Below are 27,238 nucleotides of genomic sequence, written 5' to 3'. Positions count from 1 at the left end.
GGATCTGGGCTTAAGAAATCCACATCATCTGCAGCCACCCTGAGACAGCTCTTGAAATCCTTTACATTGATTTTGTCTCTTGACCACTGTAGGTACCTCCCCCATCTCTATCTCTCTCAGTCTCTGTCTCCCTCCCTTTCTCTCTCTCTGTCTCTCTCTACCCCCCCCCCATGCACCCCCTGCCCTGCTGCACACAATCAGACAACAGGAACTTCCTGCAGGCCCCTTATGCTGGCCCCAGAGTGAAGCTCTGTCAGCCACACCACTCAGGGTGATACCTGGGTGATACCAGGTACTACCTTACAGCGAACGATTCGGGAAGATGCCACACTAGGAGCAAACACTACAGGGGCATGTAGTAGGCTCAGCGGTTGAGTGTCTGCCTTCGGCTCAGGCTGTGACCCTGGGGTTCTGGGATTGAGTCCTGCATCAGGGTCCCCGCAGGGAGCCTGCTTCTCCCTCTGCCTGTGTCTCTGCATTTCTCTGTGTCTCTCTCATGAATAAATAAATAAAATCTTTTTAAAATATTTTTTAAAAAATTAAGAAGGAGCAGACATCACTTAGGAAGCTGTACAGCAGAACTCAGGGTCACGGTGAACGCACGCTCACCTGCAGGGGTATTAAGTTGATATTAGTGTTGAAATCCCTGAATCTCACCAAGATCAGGAGCAGTGTGAGACCGTGTAACCCCGAGGGGCTGCCTGGCGTGACCTTGGCCACGGGTGGCTCCTAGAGCCGATTCCTGGCGCACTGTCGGTGGCTGGGAAGGCCTGAGGGACATAGCACCGTGACCTCCGCAGAACGGACAGGGCTTCTCCTGGGGATCCCTACAGAGGCTCCCACAGCTGCACTGAGAAAAGGGAGTCTCCTGAGGGGGAATGTCCAGCTCATCCTGCTGGGGGCCTCCAGCAGGTGTCACCGTTCTGGAAGGTGCTGCTTCCACTTGCTCCTCCCAAAACCCCACAGGTCCTGTGTCCGCTACAACCTTAAGAGAATCTGGCTGCATCTCTGGGTCCAGGGCTCCAGAAGGTTTCCCTAGATCTGTCTCCTCGTTCCTGTCTTCTTCCATCCTCCCCCGCAGCACTGGGGGCCCCGTGCCCTCTCGTCCTTCCTCTGTCCCTTCCGTGGTCGCTGTCTACCACCCTCACGCCCTCACCCTCTGACCTCCGTCCCCGCTCCTCCTCCTTGCCGCGTGGGGGCTCACCAAGCCCGCTCAGGAGGGGACGTTTCTGGAGGACTTGGGGGCTCTGCTGGTGGTGCCGCACAGACTCAATGGCCACTCTGTGTCCCCTGGCAGGTGCCCTGGCTCAAGCAGAGAAGGAGCCCTGTGCCCTCTCATGCCCGCAGCCAGCCCGGGCTGTGCAACATGTACCAGGTAAGACGTGCGCCGACCCCGCCAGGCCCCTCCCGTCCTCGGCCAGTGGGGGCCACCCCCGGGCACGCTCCTGCCTGCCAACAGCAGCAGGTGTTACGTGCATGGGGAAGGCACATTTGCCAACTCGAGCAGGGCCGCTCCTGAGGGGAGACAGGCAAGGGACAAGGTATGAAGACGGGAAGCTCTTGTTCAAGAGCCTGTGAGTGCTCAGGTAGGACCCTGCACAGATGACCTGCATGGGGCTGGCTGTGGGGTCAGGCGGTGGACCGGCCCACAGGGCCACCGGGACCTTGTTGGTTCCAGAGGCACTGGAGCATGGAGTTGGCGGCAGCCGTGGCGTTGACCTGCCCTTGAAGGCCGTGCCTGACATACACTGGCCACCGCTCATTGAATTAAATTGTCACATGACGTGTGTCTATGGGAAATGTAGCAGCAGGTGCTGTCCCCCCGCTCCCCGGGCTTGGCAGAACCTGCATGGGGACAGAAGATGAGCCATCCCCTGCCCTCATGTCCTGCTGCTCAGAGCACAAAGGTCCCACAGGGTGTCTGGATGGTGGGCAGGGGGAGTCTGGAAAGGTGTCACCTCCCCAGAGGAGGTACCGAGTCAGCCGGGAGCCATGCCGCTCCCTACACACAGTGACGGCCACGGGCGTAGGCTTCCAGGTGACCGCGGGCGCAGGATGCAGGCACCTGAGAGTTTAACCTGGGAAGATGCAGAAGGTCCACCAGCCGTGCCTGAAGATGATGGGCAGCCTGGTAAATGTGCTGTCCCGACACACAGTGGAGAGTCCCCTCCTGAGGTGTCAGCCCGACTGGCTGTGTCCCCGCTCCCGGGGACACTCACTCTCTGAAGCCCTCTCTCAGCAGCTCGTTGATCACCGCCAACCCCCCCACCCAGGAGGCCTGTGCTCCCCGACACTCAGGGAGGCCCCCAGAGCGCCTGGGCCACAGCAGTGTGTGGTACATGTGATGAGACAGCAACAGGCCCAACGCCTGGGTTTGGAGCTCCGAAATGGGGCAGGTTTGCCCCCTGCACCCTGGAACCACTGTACGCTCCGGCCCCAGTATCTCTTCCACCGGCCGAGACAGTTGCCATCAGAAGCGGGCCCCCTGGGCGAAGAGGCAGAGACTTTGCCAGAGCTCCTGAGACACAAAGTAGAGGAAGGCAGGGCTGTGCTATTCGGGTCACTTAAGAAACTGTCAACAGAATATTGATTATTTTCTTTTACAAAACCACTTGGCAGGGAAAAAGCAACACCTGTCGCCCCCACCTCCTCACCCCAGACAGACGTTTGCACGTGCGTTAAAATAACCCGGCCTAAGAGACACAGATACTCCACAGGGCACCATCTTTGTGTGGCCACCAGTGGACACACTGCAAGGTGCAGTGGACATGCTGCGGGTGTCTGGTAATAGGTTCTTGGCATTTCTGATGTGTTCATTTATGGTTACCCTACAAATACTTGGAACCGCCTCCCCTCCTCTGTGGTTCGGAAACTCCAAAAGTACCAACGAGTGATGCCGAGCAGTTCTGTACCCTGACCTTCCCAAACACTCCTCCTCCTCCTCTCTGTCGGCCTCTGTCTGCAGATCCAGCGGGGAGCTAGGGACCCCCGGCCACCGTGACATCAGGGTAACCCATCAAAGGATGGACGGCTTCCGGTGCTGTCCAAGGTGTTCACGAACCGACTCCCCAGCACGAAGTCTTTGATTCCAGGAGGTTCCATATAGGTCCTAGAATGGCCAGAGTGCGACTTCTCCAGGGACGGAATGGGATGACTGCAGGTGGGGAGAGGGGACCCACAGACAGGTGGCATCGTGTTTGGGAACCCAAGCACACGTTGGAGAGGCAAGAGTTCCAAGTGAGAAACAGGGAGCAAAGCGATGCAAGGCAGTCCCCTAGGAAAAAGTCAGATCTCCGTTCTTGCCTGTCCTGCTCCACACAGCCGGCCATGTCACCCAGCATGGGGTCCCCATCCGGACATCATGGCCTGAAGCACGGGTCCAGCCCTCTTGCATGTGGTTTCCACGGGAGCCCTGGGGCAGGCGGGGAGCAGCGAGGCTGCAGCGTCCACCCTTGACTGCTCTCTGGCTCCTGTGCCTTTGGAGGCTGGAGGCCCTATGGCTGGAGACGGCCCTGGGCAGCCACCTTGCACACCAGAGTTTAAGGAGCCGAAGACACTTTGTACTGTGGAGAGGTGACAGGAGGAACCAGGAACACAGGCTGTGGCTCTGCATGGACCATGGGCTCCCGTCCTCACCTGAGAGCAGGTGGGCGTGCTGCCTGCAGCCTGCAGGGTCCGCGCTACTGCAGAGGAGTAGAGAGGCACACGCGCTGCCCCTGCCCCAGCACCCTCGGCTGCGCAGTGCTCAGCAACTGGAAGGACAGCCAGTGGCCCTAGGAGCCGTGGGCCCCCACCGAGCTCCCCGGGGAGTGTGCCACCGGGATGGGAGGCCGCCGCTGCGCTGGGCCCAGCCTCTCCCGGAGCAGGGCTGGTGGCCTGTTCCGCCCCCTGACAGCCACTTCCCGCCACTGCTGAAGCAGGGGCCTGCCGCCCACCTGCTGGAAAACCCGTGGCAACATGCCTTTTCCTCCCGGAGAGAATCTTCCAGACCCTGCCCCCCCACCCCTGAAACTGCTTGTCCACGTTCTGTGCAGAGACGATGGATTCCAAGCCGGGAAGGAACATTGGGGTCATGTTTCGGGTTAAGGCTCTGCTCTGCTGTGATGTTAGCTTGACAATTATGCCAAGGGAGACTTCTGTATGCGTCACACAACTGGGGCCTTTGAAAATCAGTACCCGGATGGACAGAGAAAGATCAGAGCGGTGCAGCCTGCGTCCAGCCCTGCTTCCCACCGTTCTGGGCAGACAGCAAGGCAGCGTCGGGAAGCTGCGGGGCACGAGCCCCACTCCAGCCCCGCTGACTCTGGGGGGCGAACTTCCCCACAGGGAGGACCCGCGAGCTCGGCCTGTTTCCAAGGGAAAGGGCGGGGACGCTGGGGGCTCTGGGGGCACTCAGGTGGCAGTAGCCACGCTCCTGCTCCCGCGTGGGGATGCCTCTGCAGAAGGGCCGGGTCGGAGCTGGGCACCACGTCCCCATGGAGGAGATGGGAGAGCTACCGGCCGGAAAGCACAGCACCATCCTGACGGTGTTTGCGCCCACCTGAGAGCCACTTCCAGCTCTGGCAGGTGCCCGGCACCCCTCCACACCCCTCCGCCCGCCGCACCCACTTCCCAGGATGACAGAGCTGGACACGGGGCACCAGCTGCGACACTGGGCTCGCTGTGTCCTTCTGTACCCGCGGTGACAGCCTCAGGCTCGTATTTCCTTTGTCGTCGTCCAGACCTCTGACCGCGACTCCGTCGTGGCCACTAGGAGGGGAAGAGCCATCCCTTAGGGGATGGAGGTGGTCAGGTTCCCGATTTCCCAGAAGAAGCCGGGATGCACTGCTCCCCCTCTGCCCCCAGACAGCAGCTGTTGTCTCCACCCCAGCTTCATGGTTGGCTGACAGCGAGCAAAGCCCTGGACTTTGGAGCCGGTCCCTGTGATCACAAGACCAGGGCACAGTCCCTGCTGAGCTGGACGTCAGCAACAAGAGCACAATCGCAATCCACCCACATTTTGCACCCCACAACCCGCCGTACCCACAGGCTGCACCTTGTAAACCGCCATGCCTGCAAGCTGCACCCACAAGCCACCATGCCCACAGGCCGCACCCCACAAACCACCGAGCCTGCAGGCTGCGTCCTGCTGGCTGTCTCACCACCCCAGAAGAAATCTACTATCAGGACAGGCACCGGGGACCCTAAAATTGCCCTCTACATCAAAGGTCTGCCTGCAGATTCCTCCAGAAATAGACAAGGCTGCTGTTAACTCCGCACAGCTTTCTGTAAAAAAGCTCTAATCAGACTTGCCCGAGTCAACATTTCAGGAACAAATATATTGTTCAACTTGCAAAGAACAAAAGCACACGACCAACTGCACGTGTCATCTAGACAGAGAAGAATTCTCTCCCGTCAGTGAGAGTGAGACTGTCTTGACTTTGCCCCCCCCCCCCAAAAAAAGCCCCATACTAACCAACCCTCTCCGTCCAGAGGCACATTGGAATCAGAGCAAGACCGGTGCGATGGCTTCCCCCGAAAACCACAGGCGGCGGAAGTGGGAGTGTGGCCCCGAGGCAGTGGGAGAGCCTGGCCTGCCACCCTGGCTTCCAGGAGCGCTGGGGTCCAGGGTGCGGTGGGAGCCCTGCCCCGGCTCTCTCCTCCACACACCCGCACCCGCTCCACAAGGGCCCGAGGCCACAGCTCAGACCCCTCACGGTCAGGCGGCTCACTTTACCCCAGACGCGTGGGCCTTGGTGCACGTGCCGCGTTGGGTCACGCGTCAGGGGCATCTCCTTCGGCACCTGGTGGGGGCAGGGTTACGGCAGGAGGTCGGTGCGGCCAGCAGGGTGTAAGGAAGTGTCTTGGGGGAAAGAAGGAAGCCTTTCGAGCCCCGGACTCTTTCAGGAGGAGGAACCGTCGAAACAAGATCGCTCCTGGACACGAGGGGTTTCTATAAGCCGCAGAAGACGTGAGGTGACACTGAGGAGGCGGAACAGTGTCTGGGTTTTGTCGTGTGCTGCGTTCCTGGTCCGTCGATACAAAGAGCACAAGAACCATACACGAGAACGTATTTGGGCCAATTACCACTTTGATGGGAGAAAAACATTTCAGTGACCCCCAGTCTTGCTCGGGTTTTTCAAACAGACACAGAGGTCACATGCATGGTTCCTGGACCGGAGTCTCTCTAGAGAGGATGCCACAAAATCAAAGATTTCTCTGGGGCAAGAAAAGGCAAATGCAAATCCCTTGATGCCATCAAGGCCCCTGGTGAAACCCTCCGAGCACACAGCAAGTGTCCCCATCACCGCTCTGTGGCCACGTGCAATCTCCGGTGGCAATAAGCCTGCCTGGTGCAGGAGTAAGGACCCAAGATGTGTGTGCCAGGTGCATGGCTGGGGGGCTGGACGGGGTCCGTCACACAAACAGAATGGAATGACGCCCACTGTGTGGTCTGCGTGTCCACAAGGAGCCCCAGCTGCTCCGTGCTCAGTGGGAGTGGACGGGCCCCTAGCTCTCATGACCTACAACTGCATCCTGTAGAATGCTAACTGCTCTCGCATTTGCTGTCCCAACTATCCGTGTTCACCCGAGTGGAAGGGACTGATTTTCTAGAGGAGAGCAGCAGCCACATGTACCCAACCCTCCAGGCGTTAACATACTCCTGGAGCTGACTCCGTCCACAGACATTCGTTTCTCCTTATACACGGGAACATTTTCGTTTCTAGCTCGTCATACATGCACAAGTCAATGGAAGGTAAGTCTACAAATGAAAAATAAAATAAAATAAGCCCTACTCTTTAAAAACAAACAAACAAAAAAAAAACATTCTTCCTTCTTACCTTTCTCTTCTGTCGTACGGCTTGCCCGTGATTTCTCCATCTACTGCCCCACGTTAGGTTTGGAACATCAGCCCGTGTCCCACATGGAGCCCACACGAATGTGGCGTGGTGCAGTGGCCCACTGCGTTGGGCCCCAGATTGAAAGTCAGGACACCCGGCCTGCACACCCTTGTATCCCCTCTCGAGGAATGGTTGTCGCACCTGTTAAAGGGAGTGGTTGCTTCAGAGTGTGCAGAGCAACATTTCTTGTTCTCCAAATGGTGAGGGCGAGCCTAAGAATCATACACCCCTTATTTTTTAAAGCAAATAGAATCACTTTCTTCATTCCCTTTTTCAATGGGATCTTCTGGGTGCACAGGGAGACGTTTCTAGAACTTGGATGACTTGGCTAAATAGGACCGCACTGGTCAGAAAACCATCACTGTGGTTCGCACCAGCCGTCCCGTGTGTGGACCCATCGGAGGGCAACAGGTGACACCTGGAGTGTCTCTGCTCGGAAGGGGTGTCAGGGGCCACAGCACAGAGAGAGGCTGGCTGCCTGCAGCCTCAGGATCCTGTTCACAGGAGCAGAGGTTTGTGGAGGACCAGCGACCAGGCTGCTGGGCCAGGGTGGGAGCACGCCGGAGAGCGCTGCAGTAGTAAAGCCGGGTGAGGAGCACCCACCTTGGGGACCTCCATGGCGAGCCTCGCTTTCAAGCCTGAGGAAGGGCAGGGGTTCTCCTGTAGCCCCTCCACCCGAGCTCCTGTCTTTGTCCATCGTGTGGAAACTCGGGGGGCAGGTAGGGGCAGGCCAGTTTCCCCCGAGCTAGCGCACCATGGAGGGAAGGTTGGGGAGCACAATGTGCCTTAGGTTCATACACCTGATGGGAAGGAAGCTGGGACAGTTTGCTGGGCCTTGAAAAAACCGTTCCAATGCTGTAACACACCCCGGGGGCATCGCTCAGTTGTGAGGACTCAGCCTCGGAGGCAGCAGCCCAGATGCACAGGAGTGTGAAGTTTGGGTTTAAAGCACCAGAAAGTATTGGTCCTCAGGCAGGCTTCTGGGCTCCTGGGAGACTGCTCTAAGCTGTGGGTCTACACTCGGCCAGGCTTCTAGCATCCTTCCTTAGTGCCTGCATATGAAGTGACTCATCCCTGCCCTCTCGGCACCTCCTCGCCATCCACTCAGGAGAGAAAAGTGGCAAACGAAGGCCGGGCTGTGGGAGGGGAGGGGGCCCAGGTCTCGTTGGGCAGTGTCTCGTGCAACACGGAGCACACTCATGCATCTCGGGGCCTAGCCCCCGGAGTGGTGAGCACACGGAGGATGGGGATGCATCCAGGAGCCAGGGAGTCACTAGGATTTCATTCACTGACATTCCAACGGTTGATTCCGGATAAGGTAAGAAAGTAAGAGCTAGAGATTTTTTTCCCCCAACCACAAAACCCCAGGCACAGTGAATATTAATTTTTTTCCAGATACGGCATTTTCTTCCGAGAGGGAATGACCCTGTCAATTTGTCTCTGATCAAATCCAAATGCAAACGTGCTGCCAAATGCTCCTTATTTTCATGAAACAGCCATCAGGCTCGAAGGAATGAGTCTTTACCCAAAGTGATGACCATTGATCTGCAGACGTGGCGGGTGAAAACTAATCTGCTAGTCCTTGCAGGTTTAAGAACTCCCAGCTCTCTGGTAAATTGGAAAACTGTTAAAAATCCCCTTCTGAGGTGTGAATGGGGACCGGGAGGTGGCCTGGAAGCTGGTGCACGGGCTCCCCCTGCCGGGGTCCGACATTATCTCAAGTGGAGGGAAAATAATCCCTATTTTTCAAAAGCAACACCATGACATAGGTCATTGGAAAAAGCAGTTTACCCTAAAACTTAATGAAATGGTTGCCCTTTGTGCCATGGCTTCCCGCCTCTGGTGGTTAAGTCTTCTCAGCATGATGGTACCTGCCATCCAGGAGTTGTTTTATTAATCACGATGCAAAAAAAAAAAAAAAGTGACAATAATGCCACATAACATCGTGCAAACTGAGATCACATCTGCACGTTTCTCCGCGTGTCTGCGAGAGCCAGGCCTGAACGCTGTCTCGCCAAACTGAGAAAGAAGGGTTGTCCTTATGCAGTAGAATTTCTTCTACAACCTTTCTTTCCAATTTTGACTTTTTCATATAATTTTTCTTGTCAGTCCAAAAGCTTTCATTAAGAAGTCAGTAGATTATTTTTTTCAAATCTCGCTTGTCCAAAACGTTCAGCTGCACATATTTTGGAGATGCTGTGTCAAGACGGCCTGGCTGCAGGTGTAGATGAGGGGTGGGGGGGACGCGGTGGGGTTCCGGGGCCTCTGCCTCCCCGGCTCTGACTGCTCTCAGCCCTGCCCGCAGCTGCCGCCCTACCCCTCATCCCAGTTCGTCCCAGTTGGTCCCAGCCACCCCGAAGAGGCCCCGGTGCCTCTCTACCTCCCACAGAGGAAAGAGCTGCTGGGAATGGGGTGGACTCGGGCAAAGACACACCAATCTTGAGAAACAACAGTAAAATGTTATAACCATTTTGCCTCTTTTTTTTCTAATTCAACCTTAGTGGACACAAAAGTGCATCATCAGAGAATAACTGTTTATCTTAAATACTAAGCTTTGGGGCGCCGGCAGGTGTTCAGTGGGTTGAGTGTCCAACTCGATCTCTGCTCAGGCCTTGATCTCAGGGTTGTGGGATCAAGCCCTGCGTCGTGCCCCTTACTGGGCATGAAGACTACAGACAGAACAAAATACAACTAAAACTAAGTGCCAAAAATCCTTCCTTTGTTAGGAAACCCCAGCTCAGTGGGCTGCCTGGCAGGGGATGCCATCTACCCCAGGTGCTTGTGCAGCAGAGGTTGAGGACCAGGAGGGCCTCGGGACAGAAATGAGATGCAGAGGGCTGCAGCAGGGGATGCCCCTCGGCCCCCACCTGGCCCCCGGTCTATAGGCCAATGGGTCACCCTGGGGCCCTGGGCCCTGACCCCCTTTACCTCCCGCCAGTGTCCTCCCCATCTCTCCTGTCCCAGCACACGGGTCCCCTTACTCTCACTGGGGTATGAGAACAAGGTAAGGACCCACGTCCCATAAACTGTAAAATATAACAACCGAAACCCCAGTATCTTTAAAGGGGTTCCTCAGGCCTGCCGGGGGCTCCTGCTGCTGCCGGGGCAGGCCCAGAGACTCCCCTGGAGGAGGACTGGAGCAGGGCTTCAGCTTTTCCTCGCAGCCACCCCACACTCCTCGCCACCCAACAGCGTCCCTTCGAGCTGTTGAGGGAGAGTGGGGGTCCAGGTGTCTCTTCTGCCTGGTGTCAGAGGCCATGGAAACATGGCCAGGCCTGCACAGGCCAGGGATGCAGTGCAGGAGCCAAAAGGTGGGAGCAACCCCAAGTGTCCCTCAGAGGATGAACGGATACACAGAAGGTGGTGGAAGGTGGTGTGTCCATGCTCCAGAACCTCATCCAGCCTTACAAATCTGGGAAGGAAATCTTGGCATCTGCTACAACATGGATGAGCCGTGAGGGCCTGAAGCCGATGGAAAGGAGCCGGACACAGCAGGACAAGTCCTGAACCGCTCGCTCCTATGGAGGGCCTGGAGCAGTCCCACCCGGGAGACAGCAAGTCAATGGTGGGCGCCAGGGCCCGGGGAGAGGGAACGAGGGGAGAGAGTTGAGGGAATGCAGAGGACCTTCTGGAGGTGGTCGGTGTCACGGTAGTACAACAGTGTGGATTTACTTAATGCCACCGAACCACACACTTAAAACCAGTTAGGGCAGTGAATGTCACGTATATTTTACCACAACTGAAAAAAAAAATGTGAAGAGTGGCTCAGAGCTCGCCGCCGTGCCACCGCCACCACACAAGGGCATCTTCGCCACGACAAGCGAGGTGCGCTCCTGCAAAAGCCCCTTAATAAATAGGTTAAAGACGCGGTCTAGAGTCTGAGAAATGCCCTGAGACGTAAACCTCACTGGAGAGTTCCTGTCACCCCTTGGCTGCTCCTCGGTGGCCTCGTGGGGCTGGTGTGCAGTGGAGCATTGCCCCAGGGCCCCTCCATCTGCGCTGCTCCCAGGTGAGCGGACAGACGCCCCAGCAGCCCGCACCGCGCCCCCCGATCACACCAGCCCCGGTGTGAGGCCCGGGCCTCCCTGCTCCCCGCGGGGTGCTCTCTAGTCGAGGCCACGGTACAAAGCAGGTTTCCTGATGCCTTTGTCCACTTAGTACTTGCTGACCTGCACTGAGTCCCAGCGCCAGGAGCTCTGGGGGTCGTCGCATGGAGGTTATTCCTCTTTCCAGAAACATACTGAAATTAGCCAAAGAGGGAAGATGGTTCTGCAGGAAGGACAGTCTGATGCCGCATGAGGTGTTCCAGCCTCGAGGGGCCACACTGTTAGGAAAGTGGACACATTTGGAAGGTGAAGATGTTCCATGCAAGGGCAACTGCGCGAGCCAGCGCCCAGAGAGGGACGGGAGACGCCATATTGTCGAGGATGGCCGGACTCACGGACACAGGCCTCCCGCCGGGAAGTCCGGGTGATGACTCCGTGTCTCCATGGACACTCAGCTTCGTAAAGGCGGAGCCCGCTAGAGGCCGTGGGCCACTTGAGATATCAGCCTCCAGGGAGCCGGACTGGTTCTCGGTGTGCAATGGCCTGAATTGTAACACATGTGGCCTTTGGTGTAGCTGCCACCACAGGAGGACGCTTCACCCCAGAGCCATCCCCCTACCACGTTCCCGTTGCACGCCCACCACAGGCTCCCCTTGCCCATCCCCACGCCCTGGCGACCGCCGCTCTGCTCGCCCTCACTATGCTTTAATCGTCAGGAAAACGTCCCATGAGTGAGATCACACGGTAGGAAATTTCAGTGCAGCATCCTTTGGAGATGCCTCTGCATCGTTGTCTGTGTCAAAAGTTTGTTCTGTCCTATTGCTGAGCCATATTCCAGCAACCATGGGCACAAACCATGGGCACATGGTTTCTTTTATCCCTTCTCCCACGGTGAATGTTTGGGTTGTTGGCCAATTTCGTGATTAGGAATTGGGCTCCTGATAAACCTTCACAGACAGGTGTTTTTTTTCCTTTTCTTTTCTTTTCCTTTTTAAGGGAATATTTATAAAAAATAAATATTTTATTTATTTATTCATGAGAGACACAGAGAGAGAGAGACAGAGAGAGAAGCAGGCTCCATCCAATGAGCCCAATGCGAGACTTGATCCCGGGATCCCAGGACCACACCCTGGGCCAAAGGCAGTGCTAAACCGCTGAGCCACCCAGGGATCCCCAGATAGAAGTTTTCATTTAAGATTTAAATTACTTTTTCCTTCAAAAAATTGGTGACCAATATATTCATTACAAAAAAAGGACTTTCAAAAATATCGTTTTTCTTTTATGATTCAAAGCAGGAAGTAGGATCCCAGGGTCCTATGGAAAGTAGACAGCTAACAAAGAAACCACTGAAGTGTTTTGCAGAGTGTACCATGTTGCATTCCCACCTGCGGTGCAAGAGAGTTCCTGGTGGTGCACATCCTCACCAATACCTAGTATTGTCGGTATTTTTAGTTTTATCCATTGTAATGTGTGTGTAGTGGTATCTTCCTGGGCCTTTGTGTTGCATTTTCCTACTGGCTAATGATGTTGGGCATCTTTTCATGTGCATGTTGGCCCCCGGCCTGACCTGTTTCATGCAGCATCAATTCCGTGTTTGGTCCATTATTTTTAACTGGGTTTTTAAAAAATATTTTATTTACTATTTATTTGAGAGATAGAGCACACAATCAGGGAGACGGAGAGAGAGAAGCAGGCTCTTGGCTGAACAGGGACTTGGGGTCAGATCCTAGAGACCCCAGGACAACCTGGGGATCATGACCCGAGCTAAAGGCAGGACACTTAACTGACTGACCACCCAGCTGCCCCATAACTGGGTTGTTTTTTATTAACTATTGAGTTTTGAGAGCTTTTCACACATTCTGTGAATGCACTGGATTTCGAGCTCATTTCATCATTTCAGACCATTAGCATGACATCTCATAAATAACCACCTGGTAGACGTATCAGACGCTTAGGAGGTATTTGTCTTAAAGTAAGTCATTTAAATCATTTCCTGGCTCATCTATTTTGCTTCTTAGTCCTTAATCCTTATGCTCACTCCTTCACCGGAGGAAAGCATACAAGGCTGGTGCGCTGATTGAAGGGGATTGGCCAGTGAAGCCCGACAGTTGGAAATTCAGTGAAAGACAAGAATGTGGAGGAAGAAGCAGATTATGCAGGTCCCTGCAGCATCGGCAGTGAGTGGCAAGGAGGCTCAGGGGTTCCCCAGTAATGGAACCCCTGGCTCCCTCCCACCACCCACCTGTCCAGGCAGCAGCACTTGAAGGGTGAGCCGGGCACAGAAAGTCCCACGGAAGCAAGAGCCGAGTTGCACCGAGGCTGGCAGGGCACAGATGAGGGAGGGGCCACGCCACTCAGGGCAAACATGTGGCAAGTAGTATAGACCTGAGTGGGCAGTGGGTTCTCCGTGGGCTGCCAGCTGGAGCAATGGCGTCCATTTGGTGAAACAGAAGCAGCGGTGGTTGGTGGTTGGTGGCTGGTGGCCAGTGGCCGATGGTCAGTGGCCAGAGGGAAGGAGGAAGAGGTCACCCACGTTTGCACATGTGTCTGGACTCAGAGAAGGAGCTCACCCAGCTTTGGTTTTAATATCGGTTGCAGAGAGGGGAACGGATACACTGATGTGTGTCAAAGACGGGAGATTCATTCATCGAAGCAACAGTGATGGCTGGGTCTCGGGCCTGGGGGTTTGAGGCAGGACTGTGGGCACTTAGGGACAGCCATAAATGCCACCCACCTGCGGGAGCCGGGTGCAAGGCACCTGTCACTCCAACCACAACCCAGCCGAGGCTGGAGCTACCTCAGGTGAGGTGAGGCCCACCGAAGGCGCTCACCTCTGCGGAAGCACCCTTCCGACTTCTTGGTGGCCAAGTGTCTCCTGAAGAAGGGCTTCCTCTGGCCAACACGCACAGAGCTGCTAGTGGACAGGAGCCAGGGAGGGCCGTCAGCGCAGGTGACTGATCCGCTCTAACAGAAAGGGCCCTCTGACCTTAAGGAACCTTGACTCACGTTCCTGCCCGCTTGTGTCACTGGGCGAGCAGGAGGAAAGCCCCAGGGTCAGCCCCCCAAGCTCTCACCAGGCCCTGGTGCCTTTGCTTGGAAGGCTCTTTGGAGAAGACCCCATCTCTATGGAGGCTGCTCAGGGTGCCTGTCCCCAGTGGTCGGACTCCTGTGTGGGTGACAGTTGGCCCACGGGGGTGGGGGCCATGGAGGCCACTGCTCTGTGAACCTCACTCTTGCCCACCACGTTCCATGTCATCTCCACAGCTGGGAGGCACCGGGCCCCAACCCCCGCCCCGTCCTTCCCCCCTGCTCACGATGTGGGAGTGGTCCTCCCAACTGGGCAGACACCACTGCCACTGTGACCTGGGATGCTGATTTTGAGACACAGAGGCTAGCTCACGTGTTGAACCCTCCAAAGCTCATGGCAGTTTTTTTTTTGTTGTTGTTTTGTTTTTGCTATTATGTTTTACATGTAATTCCTAAGTATTTTCCTTCATTTACAGCAGAAGCTCAGGAAAATAACAGCTTTCTCTCACTGCTTACTGACCCGGCGCCCGGCTTAGGTGGGCTCACCCTTGAATTCCCTTCTCTCCCCCTGTGCTGTTGCTTACGGGACTTGGAAGCAGCCCGATGCTGGCTCCGGGGTGGAGATGCTTCCAATGCATCGCAGCTTCACCCCCAGATGTGCTGCCCCAGGAATGTCCTGTGTCATGTCCGCCATGTCCCAGCATAAATCCTGATCCAAAAGAATCCAGATCCCCAGGACAGAAGACAGGCAGCTTCCCCAGGGAGGCCAGAGCAGAGGATAGGAGGCCTAAGGTCATCGCGCCCTCTCTTCCAGGATGGACATCACGCAGCGAGAACTGCCCACTATGGCTCCCTGCCCCAGAAGTCCCAGCATGGCCGGCCCCAAGATGAAAACCCCGTAGTGCATTTCTTCAAGAACATTGTAAGTGCTCCCATCCCCCTGTGAGCACCAGGCAGCAGGGAGAATCAAGACTGCAGGGGTCAGGGGCTGCCTGGCCACTGCCTCATCCACTGGGGAGCTAAGTCTATCCCTAAGACCCTGTCTCTATCCACAGGGGGGCCTGAGTCTATCCCCAGATGACCCTGAACGCTAACCATGAGGGACCTGAATCTATCCCCAGATGACCCTGAGCTCTAATCCATGGGGACCTGAGTCTATCCTCAGATGACCCTGAGCTCTAACCATGAGGGACCTGAGTCTATCCCCAGGTGATCCTGAACTCTAATCTATGGGAACCTGAGTCTATCCCCAGATGATCCTGAACACTAACCATGGGGAGCTAAGTCTATCCCCAGATGACCCTGAGTCTAATCCATGGGGACCTGAGTCTATCCCCAGATGACCCTGACTCTAACCCATGAAAGACCTGAGTCTAAGGATCGTCAAAGACAGAAGATTCGTTCATCGAAGCAACAGTGATGGCTGGGTCTCAGGCCTGGGGGTTTGAGGCAGGACTGTGGGCATTTGGGGACAGCCATAAATGCCACCCATCTGTGGGAGCCAGGTGCAAGGCACCTGTCACTCCAACCACAGCCCAGCTGAGGCTGGAGGTACCTCAGGTGACATGAGGCCCACCGAAGGCCCTCATCTCTGCAGAAGTACCCTTCAGACTTCTTGGTGGCCAAGTGTCTCCTGAAGAAGGGGACACTTCTTGTTCCTCTGGCACAACATGCACAGAACTACTGTTAGACAGGAGTCAGGGAGGGACCTGAGTCTATCCCCAGATGATCCTGAGCACTAACCATGAGGTACCTGAATCTATCCCCAGATGACCCTGAGCTCTAATCCACGGGGACCTGTGTCTATCCCAGATGATCTGACTCTAACCCATGAGGGACCTGAGTCTATCCCAGATGATCCTGACTCTAGGCAATGGGGAGCTGAGTCTATCCCCAGATGATCCTGAGCTCTAACCCATGAGGGACCTGAGTCTATACCCAGATGACCCTGACTCTAACCCATGAGGGACCTAAGTCTGTCCCCAGATGACCCTGAGCTCTAATCAGTGAGGACCTGAGTCTATCCCCAACGATGTGTCCCTCCTGCTCAGGGTGAGGTTGGTCATGGGAGCTCAACTCTAGCACCTGGTCACAAGGTCCACACTGCATCTGCCCCTTGCTGAATTTTATGTTCTAGCAAAGAACTCACTCCTTTGAGACTAAAGTACTATGAGATGCTTAGTTTAAAAATGCAGGCTTTGCAAAACCATGGATACAAAAACATCAAAGAGATAAAAAAGTTTAGTGGTTGTCAGAGTTTAGGGGCAGAGGAGATGAAAGGCAGAGCACAGAGGGATGTTCGGGCAGGGAAGGACTCTGCGATACTGAGCTGGTGGACACATGTCATTGCACATGTGTCCAAACCCACAGAACGCACAACGTGAGAGGGAACCTTACCGTGCATGATGAGCTTCACCTAATACACCCATGTCGGTTTGGGTTCATGGTCTGTAACAGAGGAGCCAGGCTGATGCCAGGCTGTAGTAAGTAGGAAACAGTGTGCAGGACGAGAGCATGCATAGGGACTCTCTCATTTTCATGCATTTTTTTCTAGAAACCTAAAACTGCTCTAAAAAATAAGGATTTAAAGCAAAAGCAGGACCACAAGCTTCCGATCATAAGCTTTTTGGGCAGCAGGCATTTCAGACAGTATATTGCATGCTGATAAATGAGTTTTAGGAGCCACAGACCTGAGAGTGTCAGGGGGCACTTTACCTCCGACCCCTAGTGAGGGCCATGGCCCCCATCCATGTACAGGGTGTGCCCAGAACCCCCGGGGAGGAAGCAGTTCCTCCTTATGGGGCCTGCTGATGTGTCCCTTCTCCGAAATGCTTTCTGAGTGTTCTGGAAACTCTGCCTGGTATTGGATCATCAGGGCCTATATTCTCACTGAACGAGGACAGGAATGGGGAGGCTGGGTGGAGAGGGGTGATCCTTGGGCCCTCGGGTTCCCAGTAGATGGAGCAGGGAGGTGAGGGCACGAGTCCATGAGCTCACCTGTCTCTGTGTGTCTTTGTAGGTGACACCACGCACACCTCCTCCATCGCAAGGAAAGGTAAGACCTCTGAACGTTGTTACTGATGGTCCTTCCATTTGTAGCACTTCCCTGAAATCCCTAAATATACCAAAAGGGCTGGCCTCGCAGCAAAATGTTTGCTACGTGGACCCCAAGTAGAACAGGCTAAGAAACGCACCCGAGCAGACAGCGCTGCTGGCTCCCGGCTGGCTCTCCTCAGGACCCTGGTCCCAAATCCTCCCCGAGCCGCCCCCGTGGCCACCGCCAGCCCTGGGACATAGCCAACGTGAACACCCTTCACCATCTCAGCACGATCCTGATCACTGTTTCTTGTTTATTAAAAGGCTTTTTTCCTCCTGCCTTGATCACAATGTCACTGTTTCTCTCTCTTTCTCACACAGGGGCGAGGACTGTCCCTCAGCAGATTTAGCTGGGTAGGTGACACTCCCGTGTCTACGCGGCTCCCTCTCCCTTCTGCTCTTCACAGCTGCCCAGCTTCCATGCTCTGCCCCGTTGGGCCACCTGATGGTCCCGTTTCATCCCCGTCAAGCCTGCTTGCCCACACCATTAGAGGCCGCCTTCCCGTCTTGGGAGGACCCGGGGGCCACTGCTCCTGACCCTGCAGCAGGGCACAGGCGCCTGCCTCCATGCCCAGGAAGGGGCCGCTCCATGCTCGAGAATATTCCTGACTTCCTTCCTACACAAGAGCTGGAGGGAAGTCCCCATGGTGCAGTCAGCGGGAGGCCCTGTGGCCAGTGGACCCACCAAATAACCAGCCCTGCCCCAGGTTGACACTTGGTTGAGGAAACACAATGCCACCAGCATATGGGAAGGATGTTGCCCTCAGTCACATGATCCAAGGAGGCTCCAAGCTCTGGGGTTTGACGATGGTGTAGTGAGAACCACAGCTTAGGTATCGGGCCATCCAGGAAAGCCTCTTGAGGAATTTCAGGCCTTTGAAAACCGAGGGCAATGGGTCCATCCAGGTTTTACATGGCCAGCTTGTCCACTTTCTAGACACCCGTGACATTTGGTGTCTGAACCAGTCTAAAGGCCTATGGGTGTATCGTAACCAAACCCATCGGCTTCAGTTAGATGCTAGATGTGGTTCCTACTTCTCTAAAGCTGTCACTGCAGAGTAAAATGGAAGAGCAACCAGTGGCCTATAGGAACCCCGTGTGCCCTACGAGCACCTGACCCTGTGCAGAGCATGCACATACCTGGTGCTCAATAACGAGCGCCATGTAAATGGATGGCTAGGGTTCAAAAGAAAGAGGAAGGAAGAAAGGGGGAGCAGTAGGGGTAGGGGCGGGAGGAGGGCAAGACCCACAGAGAAGAGCAGGGTGTTCCATGAAGCCCTTGGACGGCCCTGGTGCCTTCTTACAGGGAGTTTGCTGGAACACTCGATGCAAATGCATTTGAGCCTCTTCTGAAGCCCATGAATTTGCAAGAAAGTGCCAAGCATGTAGGAAACACGTGGCGAGGCCTCACAGCCAGTTAATTCCTGACTTTCTGTGCCAGCAGGAGACAGATGACATGCAGGACGACCTCTCGTGCTGGCAACCGGGGTCTGCCTCTCTAGGCGTGCACTCTGGGGCACGAGGCAGCGTCGGCGGGGGACGCGGGCCAGGCGCCACCACCTCCTCCCCTCGAGCAGGGACGGCCCGCCCCGGCCGGCAGCTAACCGGAAAGACCTCGGCTTCCCTCTGCGTCTCCGTTTTGGGGCCAACTAATCTTTATTCTTTTTCTCTTTTTTTCCAAAGCAACATCCTTCTCCGCATCTCGTTTGTTTGTCTGTTTTCTCAAACTACAGGACTGTCTTTCTTCCTTGGAGCTTCTTAAAGTCCCCCTGCCCCCCCCCCCCCGCCCCCGTCTTTTTCTAAACCATGTTGAACATTTATTTCTTGGCAAGTTCTAGGTTGTCCAAAGATAGGAGTGACCAAGAACTTGGAAGGAGGAAAAGTCAAGCAGATGATTAATCTGAAAAACCTATCCTTGAATCTTGTTCTCAGAAGCTCCGTTGTTGGAGGAGAGCAGTAGAGACGGGAGGATTTGGCGCGGTGTGCGAGCTGTGGTTTGTCCACATCACGTGTCTGCCTTCAGCACTGCACACGTTGGCCGTGGCCTGTCCCCCTCCCGCCCCTGTGTGCTGTCTGGAGCGAGCGCATCCGCGGAACCAGGGCAGCAGGGCTCCAGGGCAGCCCGGCCCCCACCTGCCACCCCCCCATCCCCGAAGCTGTGTCTCCAGCGCCTTCAGATAGGGCCTGGACTGAACGGCATCCCCAACCCCACAGCCCAAAACAAACGTGTGGGCTTGAAATCACCGTAGGCTGAGGCCGGGGATTGGGGCTCCCCCCGAGGACGCGATTATTCGGTGACTAGGTCCTTAGGAGCAGACCACAGAGAGCTCCCCACGCCCTGCTGGCAGGATCCGAAATCCCAGGCCCTGCGCACTGAAGATGGCTCGCGGGGCAGAGGGACCTCACCCGAGGCCCCTATGGCCTGCTTGGCCCCCCCGAGGCGGAGCCCCCTGTCCTGCAAACGCTACCTTCTCTGCGTCTGCATGGCCTGATCCCCCGATGCCTCCCTCCCATCCACAGGGGATGCTCCCATTGCAAGTAAAGCATATGGGAAGATAGACTGGTCCTAGGGCGTGGGTGTCCTGCATTCCCACAATCACCTGCCATCACTCTGTGACACGCAGGAGATTTCCTCCTCCCACAAGTGTGAGGGTTTGGCCTCTCCCGTAACAACAGCAGGCACAGGCCTGGAGCATCCAGGGGCTTGCAGTCCCCTCCTCAACCACCCCGGAAGGAGGGGCCATTTTATCCCCGTTTTATAGAAGAGGATCCTGAGGCTCAGAGTGTCTTGGACGCCTGCCCGAGGTCCCACAGCCAGGGACCTGAGAGCCGGGACTCTATGCAGGCTGCTGGGTGCCTGGGACTGTTCCCTGGTGTGTGGCAGCAGGGACATGGATTGCTGGCCGCCCCGATCCTGGGTCCCCAGGAGGGTCCCACGGCAGCTCTCAGGGCACCCACGCTGTGGCCAGGGGAGCTGGCCGTGGACATCCCAGGGAAGCCTCCTCCAGGCCAGAGAATTTGAACCTTGACTTTCTCCTTTGGAAACATACGGACCTCAAAATTGTGCAAAGTGCAAAGCTTGCACCCTGTAGACCTGCAGCAGAGGGGGGATGAGAGGCATGTGCGTGAAGAAGCAGGCAGGGATCCCCACACAGGCGCCTGGCCCCCCATATCCACCCACCCGGGGAAGCTCCCCCCGGGCCCAGAGCCGCCCCTGCGCCCTGGTCCTGCACCCCTGTGGACACACGGCGTTCAGCTGTTCTTGCTCGACACACCGCACTTCTCTTGGAGCCAACTGGCCAAGTGCATGAGTCTGGTCCTGCAGTGGGAGCCTCTGGGCACATGTCTAATGCTGGCAGCCCGGGCGGGGCCCCTGCCTCACGGAGCCTGGCCCTTGCCCCCACCCCACCCCACCCCAGAGGCCCACGGGTGCCACCCTGAGAGCTGTCTGGTCTCTTGCAGGGAGCCGAGGGCCAGAAGCCGGGATTTGGCTACGGAGGCCGCGCTCCAGCTCACAAGGGGCTCAAGGGCACGGACGCCCAGGGCACACTTTCCAAAATCTTCAAACTGGTAATGTAACCCTTCTTAACATCCAGGGTACTCCGGGGTCACTGGTCGGGGCTGCTGGGGAGAGGCCTCTGGCCATCCCACACTGGGCTCCCTGGGGTTCACCTGCCAGCCCAGCTGGTTCGGGGACGTTCTTGGGGGCCCATTTGGCTGCCCTGTTCCAGGCTCCCCTGGGGAGCTCAAGGACATGCTAGGGTCCCCACACAAGGCTCCACCGCGCCCTGGGAGGCCTGGGGTGGCCTTGGGTGCAGGTGTGTGAGTCCCAGGGAAAGGAGCGGGAGCCGAGTCACTGGGCAGGCAGGCAGGGGTCCCGGAGGCCATGCGGGGGACACCTGGTGTCGACCCTGGGGTCTTAGACCCAGGCCACTAACCATCAGTGAGTGACCATGGCAGGGCCAGGCACCCAACAGGGCTGGAGGAGACAGGACGCCCTCCAGCCTCAGCCTGGGCACCTAGAGAGCCCCACTGCCACCCATCCTCAGCTCTAACCAGCCCTAGGCAGGCTGCCAGGGGTTGGGAGGGGCCCATTCGGCCTCCGTTCATGCCCACCACCACCACCCCCATGGCCCCCAGAGCAGCTCACAGCAGTTTCCGGGGCTCACCCACGGCTCCATGCTCAGGCATGAGGGATAGCGGCAGTGGCCAGCTGGCCTGCTGTAGGCTAGACATCCGAGAGCCTCAGGCATGACCTCCCGGCAGCCACATGCGGTGGGCAGAGGCCCGGATGAGCACAGTGACAGGCGCCACCCCCCATCCACAGGTTGTCCCCAGCGCTAGGCTGGCTGGGAGCCCACACTGACCGTGCCCACAGTCAGGGGCCAGAGGCTGTCCAGGCGCCCTGTCTGCGACCATGCGGTTCTGCTCATTCCACAGGCAGATGCTCTTGGGGGGCTGGGGATGTTCCCCCAGCTTCAGGAATCCACAGCCCCGTGAAGAGCATATTCTTGCATGAGGGACACAGAGTGGTTGGAATTGTGCCACCAGGAGGACACAGGGCAGAGTCTGGAGGGAGCACCTGCCTCCGGCTCCAGGGAGGGGGGCCACACGAGGAGGCCTCGCTGGGCCGGGGACTGAAGAGCCGCCACACACTCAGGGAAAGCTCCCGGCTGGAGGAAGCCCAGGCCCTGAGGAGCCGGGCACACGGGGACAGGGTTCCCCACACAGAGGGCTGCACCCCTCCCCAGGGCCCTGCCCCCCAGGGCCCCTGACTCCCCCGGCTTAGCTGCGCGCAGTGAAAGGCCAGCCATGCATCTCTGGACGAGACCCGCACACATGGGGCTGGGGTTTCTGCAGCCACCCGTCCAGGGGCCTGGAGCAGAGCCAGGGGCCCAGCAGCAGCCAGCGCACCAGGGCTCCCAGCTGGAGGGGACGGGGAGGACCCCACCCCAGCAGGAACGTATCACACCTTCCGTGCAGCCTGACTCAGGGCTTGGGGAGCGGTGCTCATCCCTGGGTGAGCACGGAGAGCAGGTGCCCAGGGGGGCGGACAGTCTGGCAGCTCCACTGTGAGCCCATGTTCCCACATGCTCTCTCATTAGAACAGCCGAGCTACTGCTCCCACTTACTCTGAATCCACACGAGGCCGCCCATTTGCTGGCTCGATGTCCTGGGAGCTGACGCTAATAGTCCTAATAATTCACAAGGTGCCCCCCTCAGCTCGCATTCTGACCCAAAGAACTATAATCAGGAAGGCAGATGGCAGCGTGGAGAAGACAGGGTTCCTGCGTTACGGCAGGAAGGGCACACAGAGGGCGTAAACCCCACAATGCTCGTGGCACGCTGTAGAGAAAACAAATCATGAAAGATTTCACTTTCCTCTTTCTTGGGTGAAAGGCTGGCATGGCCGTCCCCAGAGGAAAGGCCTGGTGGCCCCGGTAAAAGGTCAGGCTGGGCTTAGTCCCCAGACGGCACGCCCACGCCCCGCTCCCCCGCGGCCAGCGGCCAGCGGCCAGGCACCGCAGACTCACCAGGATCCTTACTCCACGTGAAAGCTCGGTCACCCTGCATCATGGGGCCGGAGGTCACATTCTTGGGAAGGCACACATTTCCATGGAAACTGCTCATTCTAGGTGCTCTGGGTGGTGGATGAGAGCGGGAGCACCTCTGCTCCACCTGTCCCTGGACCACCCGCTGTGGTCACAGTGGGCAGCTTCACTTAACGTGAAAAGACTGTGCTGTGCAAGGCCTGGTGGCATCGCGCCCTGAGACCCGGCCCCAGGCCACCCCGGTTGAGGCTGGCCCTCCACCAGCCGGCCCGAGGCCTCTCGACCCCAATCACCGTGATACAAGGGCTCTCACCTGCGTGACTAGGCTTTCTAATTGGCTAACACGTCACAGTTTTACAATTTGTGGGGGAATAATTGGGTCTGTAACCCAAAGAGTCATCACGCAGTTGTGCGTGTGGTGCGTCCCGTGGTCGGGATGCACGGTGGGGTCGGCTCAGCGAGGACATGTGTGGGGAGCCCCCACCCCAAGTGTAGATTCAATGGGTGCAGGGCCCGCCTCCAGGTGCCGGGAAGGTCCTGCTATCCCAGACAGGGCTTCTGTGTGTGACATGCATGCTCATGTCATGCGAGACGTGCCGACTCGTTCCACATCAGCTCAAATGCAGGCAGGATCCCCTCCTCCATGTTAAATCCTAAAGCAAATCTGAGTAAGGAGACAAATTCTACCCCACGTCCAAGTCACCGAGGTCATCATGACACGTCTGCTGAATTCTGGGCCGTGGCCATGAGGAGCCCAGACCTGCACTCAGCATAGCAATGTCTCCCAAGCAGTCTCCTGCCTGTGACTCACCTGCGATGCCCAGACCACTCCTGGGCTCCCCCCAGGGCTTCCTGCACCAGAAAGGCCCAGTGGGAACCTGCTGTGTCCCTCTCGCCTGGGAATCGCAGGTGTGTCCCATCGCAGGTGAGCAATCCCTGAGCTAGCTGGCATAGTGCCCGCCTGTCCCCTGAAGGAGTGGCCAGGTGACACGGCAACCCTGGGGAAGGTGCCTCTGGCCTCGGTGGTACAGACACAGGCCTGGCTCCCGGCCAGGGTCGGGTGCTCACAGGCGGAGCTGGCCGGCACAGCCCTGTCTTGGCTCAGGACGTTCATGGTGTGTAACCAACACAAGGGTACAAGGCCCGTGTATCTTTAATAGGTTCGATATTTTCCTGAATTTCTGTTTGTACCAAGCAGTTTAGAAATTTTAAAGCTTCTGAGAAGTTCAAGAGAAGCTTCGATCTGTCGAAGTAAAGTGAATTTCAATTCGTGTGGCTCTCATTAGATTTTACTACGAGAAGTGTCCACACACTGGCCAACCAGGGTCATCGGGCTGGGTGAGTCCACCGGTGCAGCTACAGTGGATGGAAAACAACCGCTGAGAGGCCACAGGGGCTGGAAAGAGGCGCGCGGGGACGTGGCGCCTCCCAGTGTTTTAACGGGCACCATTCCCTTGGCCTTTCTGCCCCTGTTGGTTGGAAACTGGGTGGAGAGCCCTGCATTTCTCCCAGTCAGGGAACCGCATCGAGATATTATCAGTTTCTCATTTCCAATTGCAGAGCAGGGCCTCCACCTTCCCGCAGCTCCCCTCCCTACCCTACCCTACCCCAGATGCAGCTTCGGGCCAACCTCCTCCCGCCACGTGCTCCAGGTCAACCCGCTCAAAACGTGGGAGACCCACAGGGCAGAGGTGCTGGTGCAACCCCTGACTCTGCCCTGGGCCGAATGGCTTTGCGGAAGTGACTCGACATGTCGGCTCCTCCGACGGCAAAGCAGGGATGCCACGGATGCTAAGGATTCCCGCCTCCAGGACGGGCTTTCTCTTTCGATCACGGAGGTACTTGCTGGTTGTAGGTCCGATCATGGAAAATCAAACCCAATGCCCAGCATTGTTTTCCTTTCCGAGGGAGCCGTCAGGAAATTGAAATGCTGCCTCACAGGAGCTGTCCTGCAAAGGGGTGGTGGGGCCGTCGCCTGAGTCACCCTGGATGCGCTTCGTTCTCGGGAGCAGTGCATCTGCCGCTTTTCAGGACTAGATCACGCTTTACAGGGAGCCGTGCAGATGAATTTCCCGGGAACTCGGAAGGCAGGGGAGACAGGTGCAGACTTGCTCTGGGCTCCTCGGAGGGCAGCACCCAGGTTGGCAGGCGAGGGGGGGGGGCCCTCCCGTGGGGGGGACGGCTCCCCTAGGGCCCTGCAGGTCCTCCGGAGACTGGGAGTCCGTGAATGTTCTCATTTAGGAAAATAAGATCCCACAGATGAGTCATTTGACGACACAGAGATTCCATTGGAAAACGTAGGACCCCAACAAATCACGACCATCACCCCTTCCGGTGACTGTGCCGCGAGGCTCTCTGGCTTTGGGCCACGGGTACTGATGTTACTGTGTGGCGTGGCAGACGTAACTAGAGTAGGTCGCGTCGGCTCAGGGCACGCGGGTCACCCGGTGAATAGCGCATATTCCATACGTATGTCACTTGCTCACAGGCCCAGGGAGATCCCTGACAGGATGACCTTTTCACTCATGACCTAAGAAGAAAGAGCCTAAAACTTGAATAAAAATACAAATGCCCAAAGAAAGGGGTGTCCCCCGCCACCGTCCTCCTGAGGGATGTGGGGACTCACACTCCCTGTCGTGTCCTCAGAGCCGCCGCCCCGCGCACCTGTGCTCCCCCTCCACGACCGCCAACTCTGTTCTTGACTTCAAATTGTGTCTGTCCAGGACACATGTCCATTCGCAGTGTCAAGACCCCCCGAGCCCAGGTTCGAGGGCGTGGAGGCCACGGCTGCCCATGCAGATGGCCTGACTCTGTGTTTCCTTTCCTCAGGGAGGAAGAGATAGTCGTTCCGGGTCACCCATGGCCAGACGCTGAAGCCCCGCCTGGTGGCCGCAGAACCCTGTCCTCAGCTTCTTAATATAACCGCCTTAGACGTTAATACCGCCCCGTCCTTCCCACCCGTAGCAGCACCCTCCTGCCTAACGCCCGTCGAGTTGTGCACACAGCAGGGTCAGGCGCGCGGCCCACCGGCGGTTTCTGGCCATGAGCTTCAAAGGAGGAAACAGGCCGAATATTCCACAGCCACGCTGTGTCCGGAGACGACGTGTCCTCGGGGCCTCAGCCCCCGGCAGCGCAGCCCCGACGCCCCGACGCGCGCACCTCCATCCTCCGACCGGCTTCGCTGAGCCGCATCCCTCGGCTTCGCAGGCGCTGCCGTGGCCGCGCGGCCGTGGACACAGAGACGTGCAGGGCGGTGAGGACTGCTGGTCCAGGCTTACTTTGGTTTCTTGCCCTGCCCCTTGCTCACCCCCTAACACACACTCACTCTCCCTCCAGGATTAGGCGGTCGGCAGCGGCACAGGGGGCTTCGGTATGTGAAGTGCGGGCGGGCAGCTGTGAAGAGTCCCATGTGGTGGGCGCGGAGGGGCGCCTGCGGGTGGCGGCTGCCCACCACACCGTAGTGGAATTCAGGCGCGGCAGAGAGGGGACAGGGAGGCAAGGCCGGGCTGGGCTGCGGCCCCAGCGGGAAACAGGAGCTTCTCGGAAATTAGGTGACGGCAGAGCGGGAGCCAGGGTGGCCTCCACGAACCACCTGTTTCCCCCCAGAGCCCAGCAGGAGGGGCCAGGGAGACGCTTGTCTCAGAGCGGGACTGGAGGAGTTTTCTGGGTGGCCTCGCAGTGTCACCCTGGTCACACATCCCACGGCAGTGCACATTGCAGATACTAACCCTTGGTGGACGGATAACGCGCTGTCCGCTGGCATCCTAGACGCGGACGTGTGTAGAGAATAGGCTTCGGAGCGCCTCCTTCCCGCCCCGCTCACCCAGAGGAGGGGCCGGGCCTGGGCAGCCCTGGGAGCCGGGCCAGGGGCTCCTCCGAATCGTGCCTTTTCTAACTGGAACTGACATTCCCTGCACTTCCCTCGTAACGTACTGATCCCGCCTTTTGATTTTAGCGTGTCTCTTAGAGGCCTTCCATGGAGCCCACACTGGCATCGTCCCCCTTAGCACGAACATGAGGAGTAGCCTGCGTATCAGCATAATCCCATCCTAATTCCGATGTCCAGTGTGGGTTTAATATAATGTCTATTAATCTATAGCCTCAATGATGAGAGGGTTACAGGGGAACAAGGAACAAGATTTCAGAAACAAAACCTCCAGTTGCGTCTCACACACACACACACACACACACACACACACTCTCTCTCTACATCCTTGAGCCAACCGTGGGCCGAGCGAGCTCCCCTCGCAGCTACACCCGGACAGCATGTGCTGTGACGGTGGCTCTCGTGGAGTACACACTGTTCTTGAATATTGAAATAAAATAATAAACTTTTAATGATATTTGTATGGGCGTCTTCTTTTGTCTCTGTTCTGGTGCGTAGGCCATGAGCCCCGGCCAAGCAGAGGTTGTGTGCCCGGGTATGGCGTGTGCGGGCTGTGCTTTGGAAGGGCTGGGCGGCCCTTGCGTGCTGTCCCCTGATGGCTTCCGCGTTAATTAGAGGATATGGAATAGAGGTCACGGCTGGACACTGATTCACTAACTCACAGGGGAAAAGAACCTCCGAGGTACTTCCAAACAATCTTTTAGACTATTTTCACATTTCATTATCTTCACCAGAGTAAACAGCTGCTGA

At 57.1% G+C, this 27,238-nt stretch overlaps 1 protein-coding gene across 6 annotated transcripts in view; it reads left to right on the top strand.

The window, feature by feature from the left end:
- The window catches only part of MBP (myelin basic protein), a 115,405-nt gene extending 88,460 nt beyond the window's left edge, over positions 1-26,945 (top strand). For 3 of the 6 annotated variants that reach the window (XM_072760183.1, XM_072760182.1, XM_025997769.2), the window contains exons 5-9: positions 14,769-14,876; positions 16,974-17,009; positions 17,372-17,404; positions 20,513-20,620; positions 25,432-26,945. In XM_072760183.1, coding sequence (XP_072616284.1) covers positions 14,769-14,876; positions 16,974-17,009; positions 17,372-17,404; positions 20,513-20,620; positions 25,432-25,476 — 330 coding nt within the window. In that variant the 3' untranslated portion in view covers positions 25,477-26,945. Of the gene's footprint in view, positions 1-1,297; positions 1,376-14,768; positions 14,877-16,973; positions 17,010-17,371; positions 17,405-20,512; positions 20,621-25,431 lie in introns of all 6 variants that reach the window. The other 3 variants (XM_072760179.1, XM_072760181.1, XM_072760184.1) reach the window with 3 other exon arrangements.
- The last annotated feature ends 293 nt before the right edge of the window (positions 26,946-27,238 follow it).

The sequence above is a fragment of the Vulpes vulpes genome, chromosome 5, assembly GCF_048418805.1.
Source record: "Vulpes vulpes isolate BD-2025 chromosome 5, VulVul3, whole genome shotgun sequence".
NCBI classification, from domain to species: domain Eukaryota; kingdom Metazoa; phylum Chordata; class Mammalia; order Carnivora; family Canidae; genus Vulpes; species Vulpes vulpes.
The sequence above is the reverse complement of the archived record's forward strand: the minus strand, read 5'-3'. Positions and strand labels throughout refer to the sequence as shown.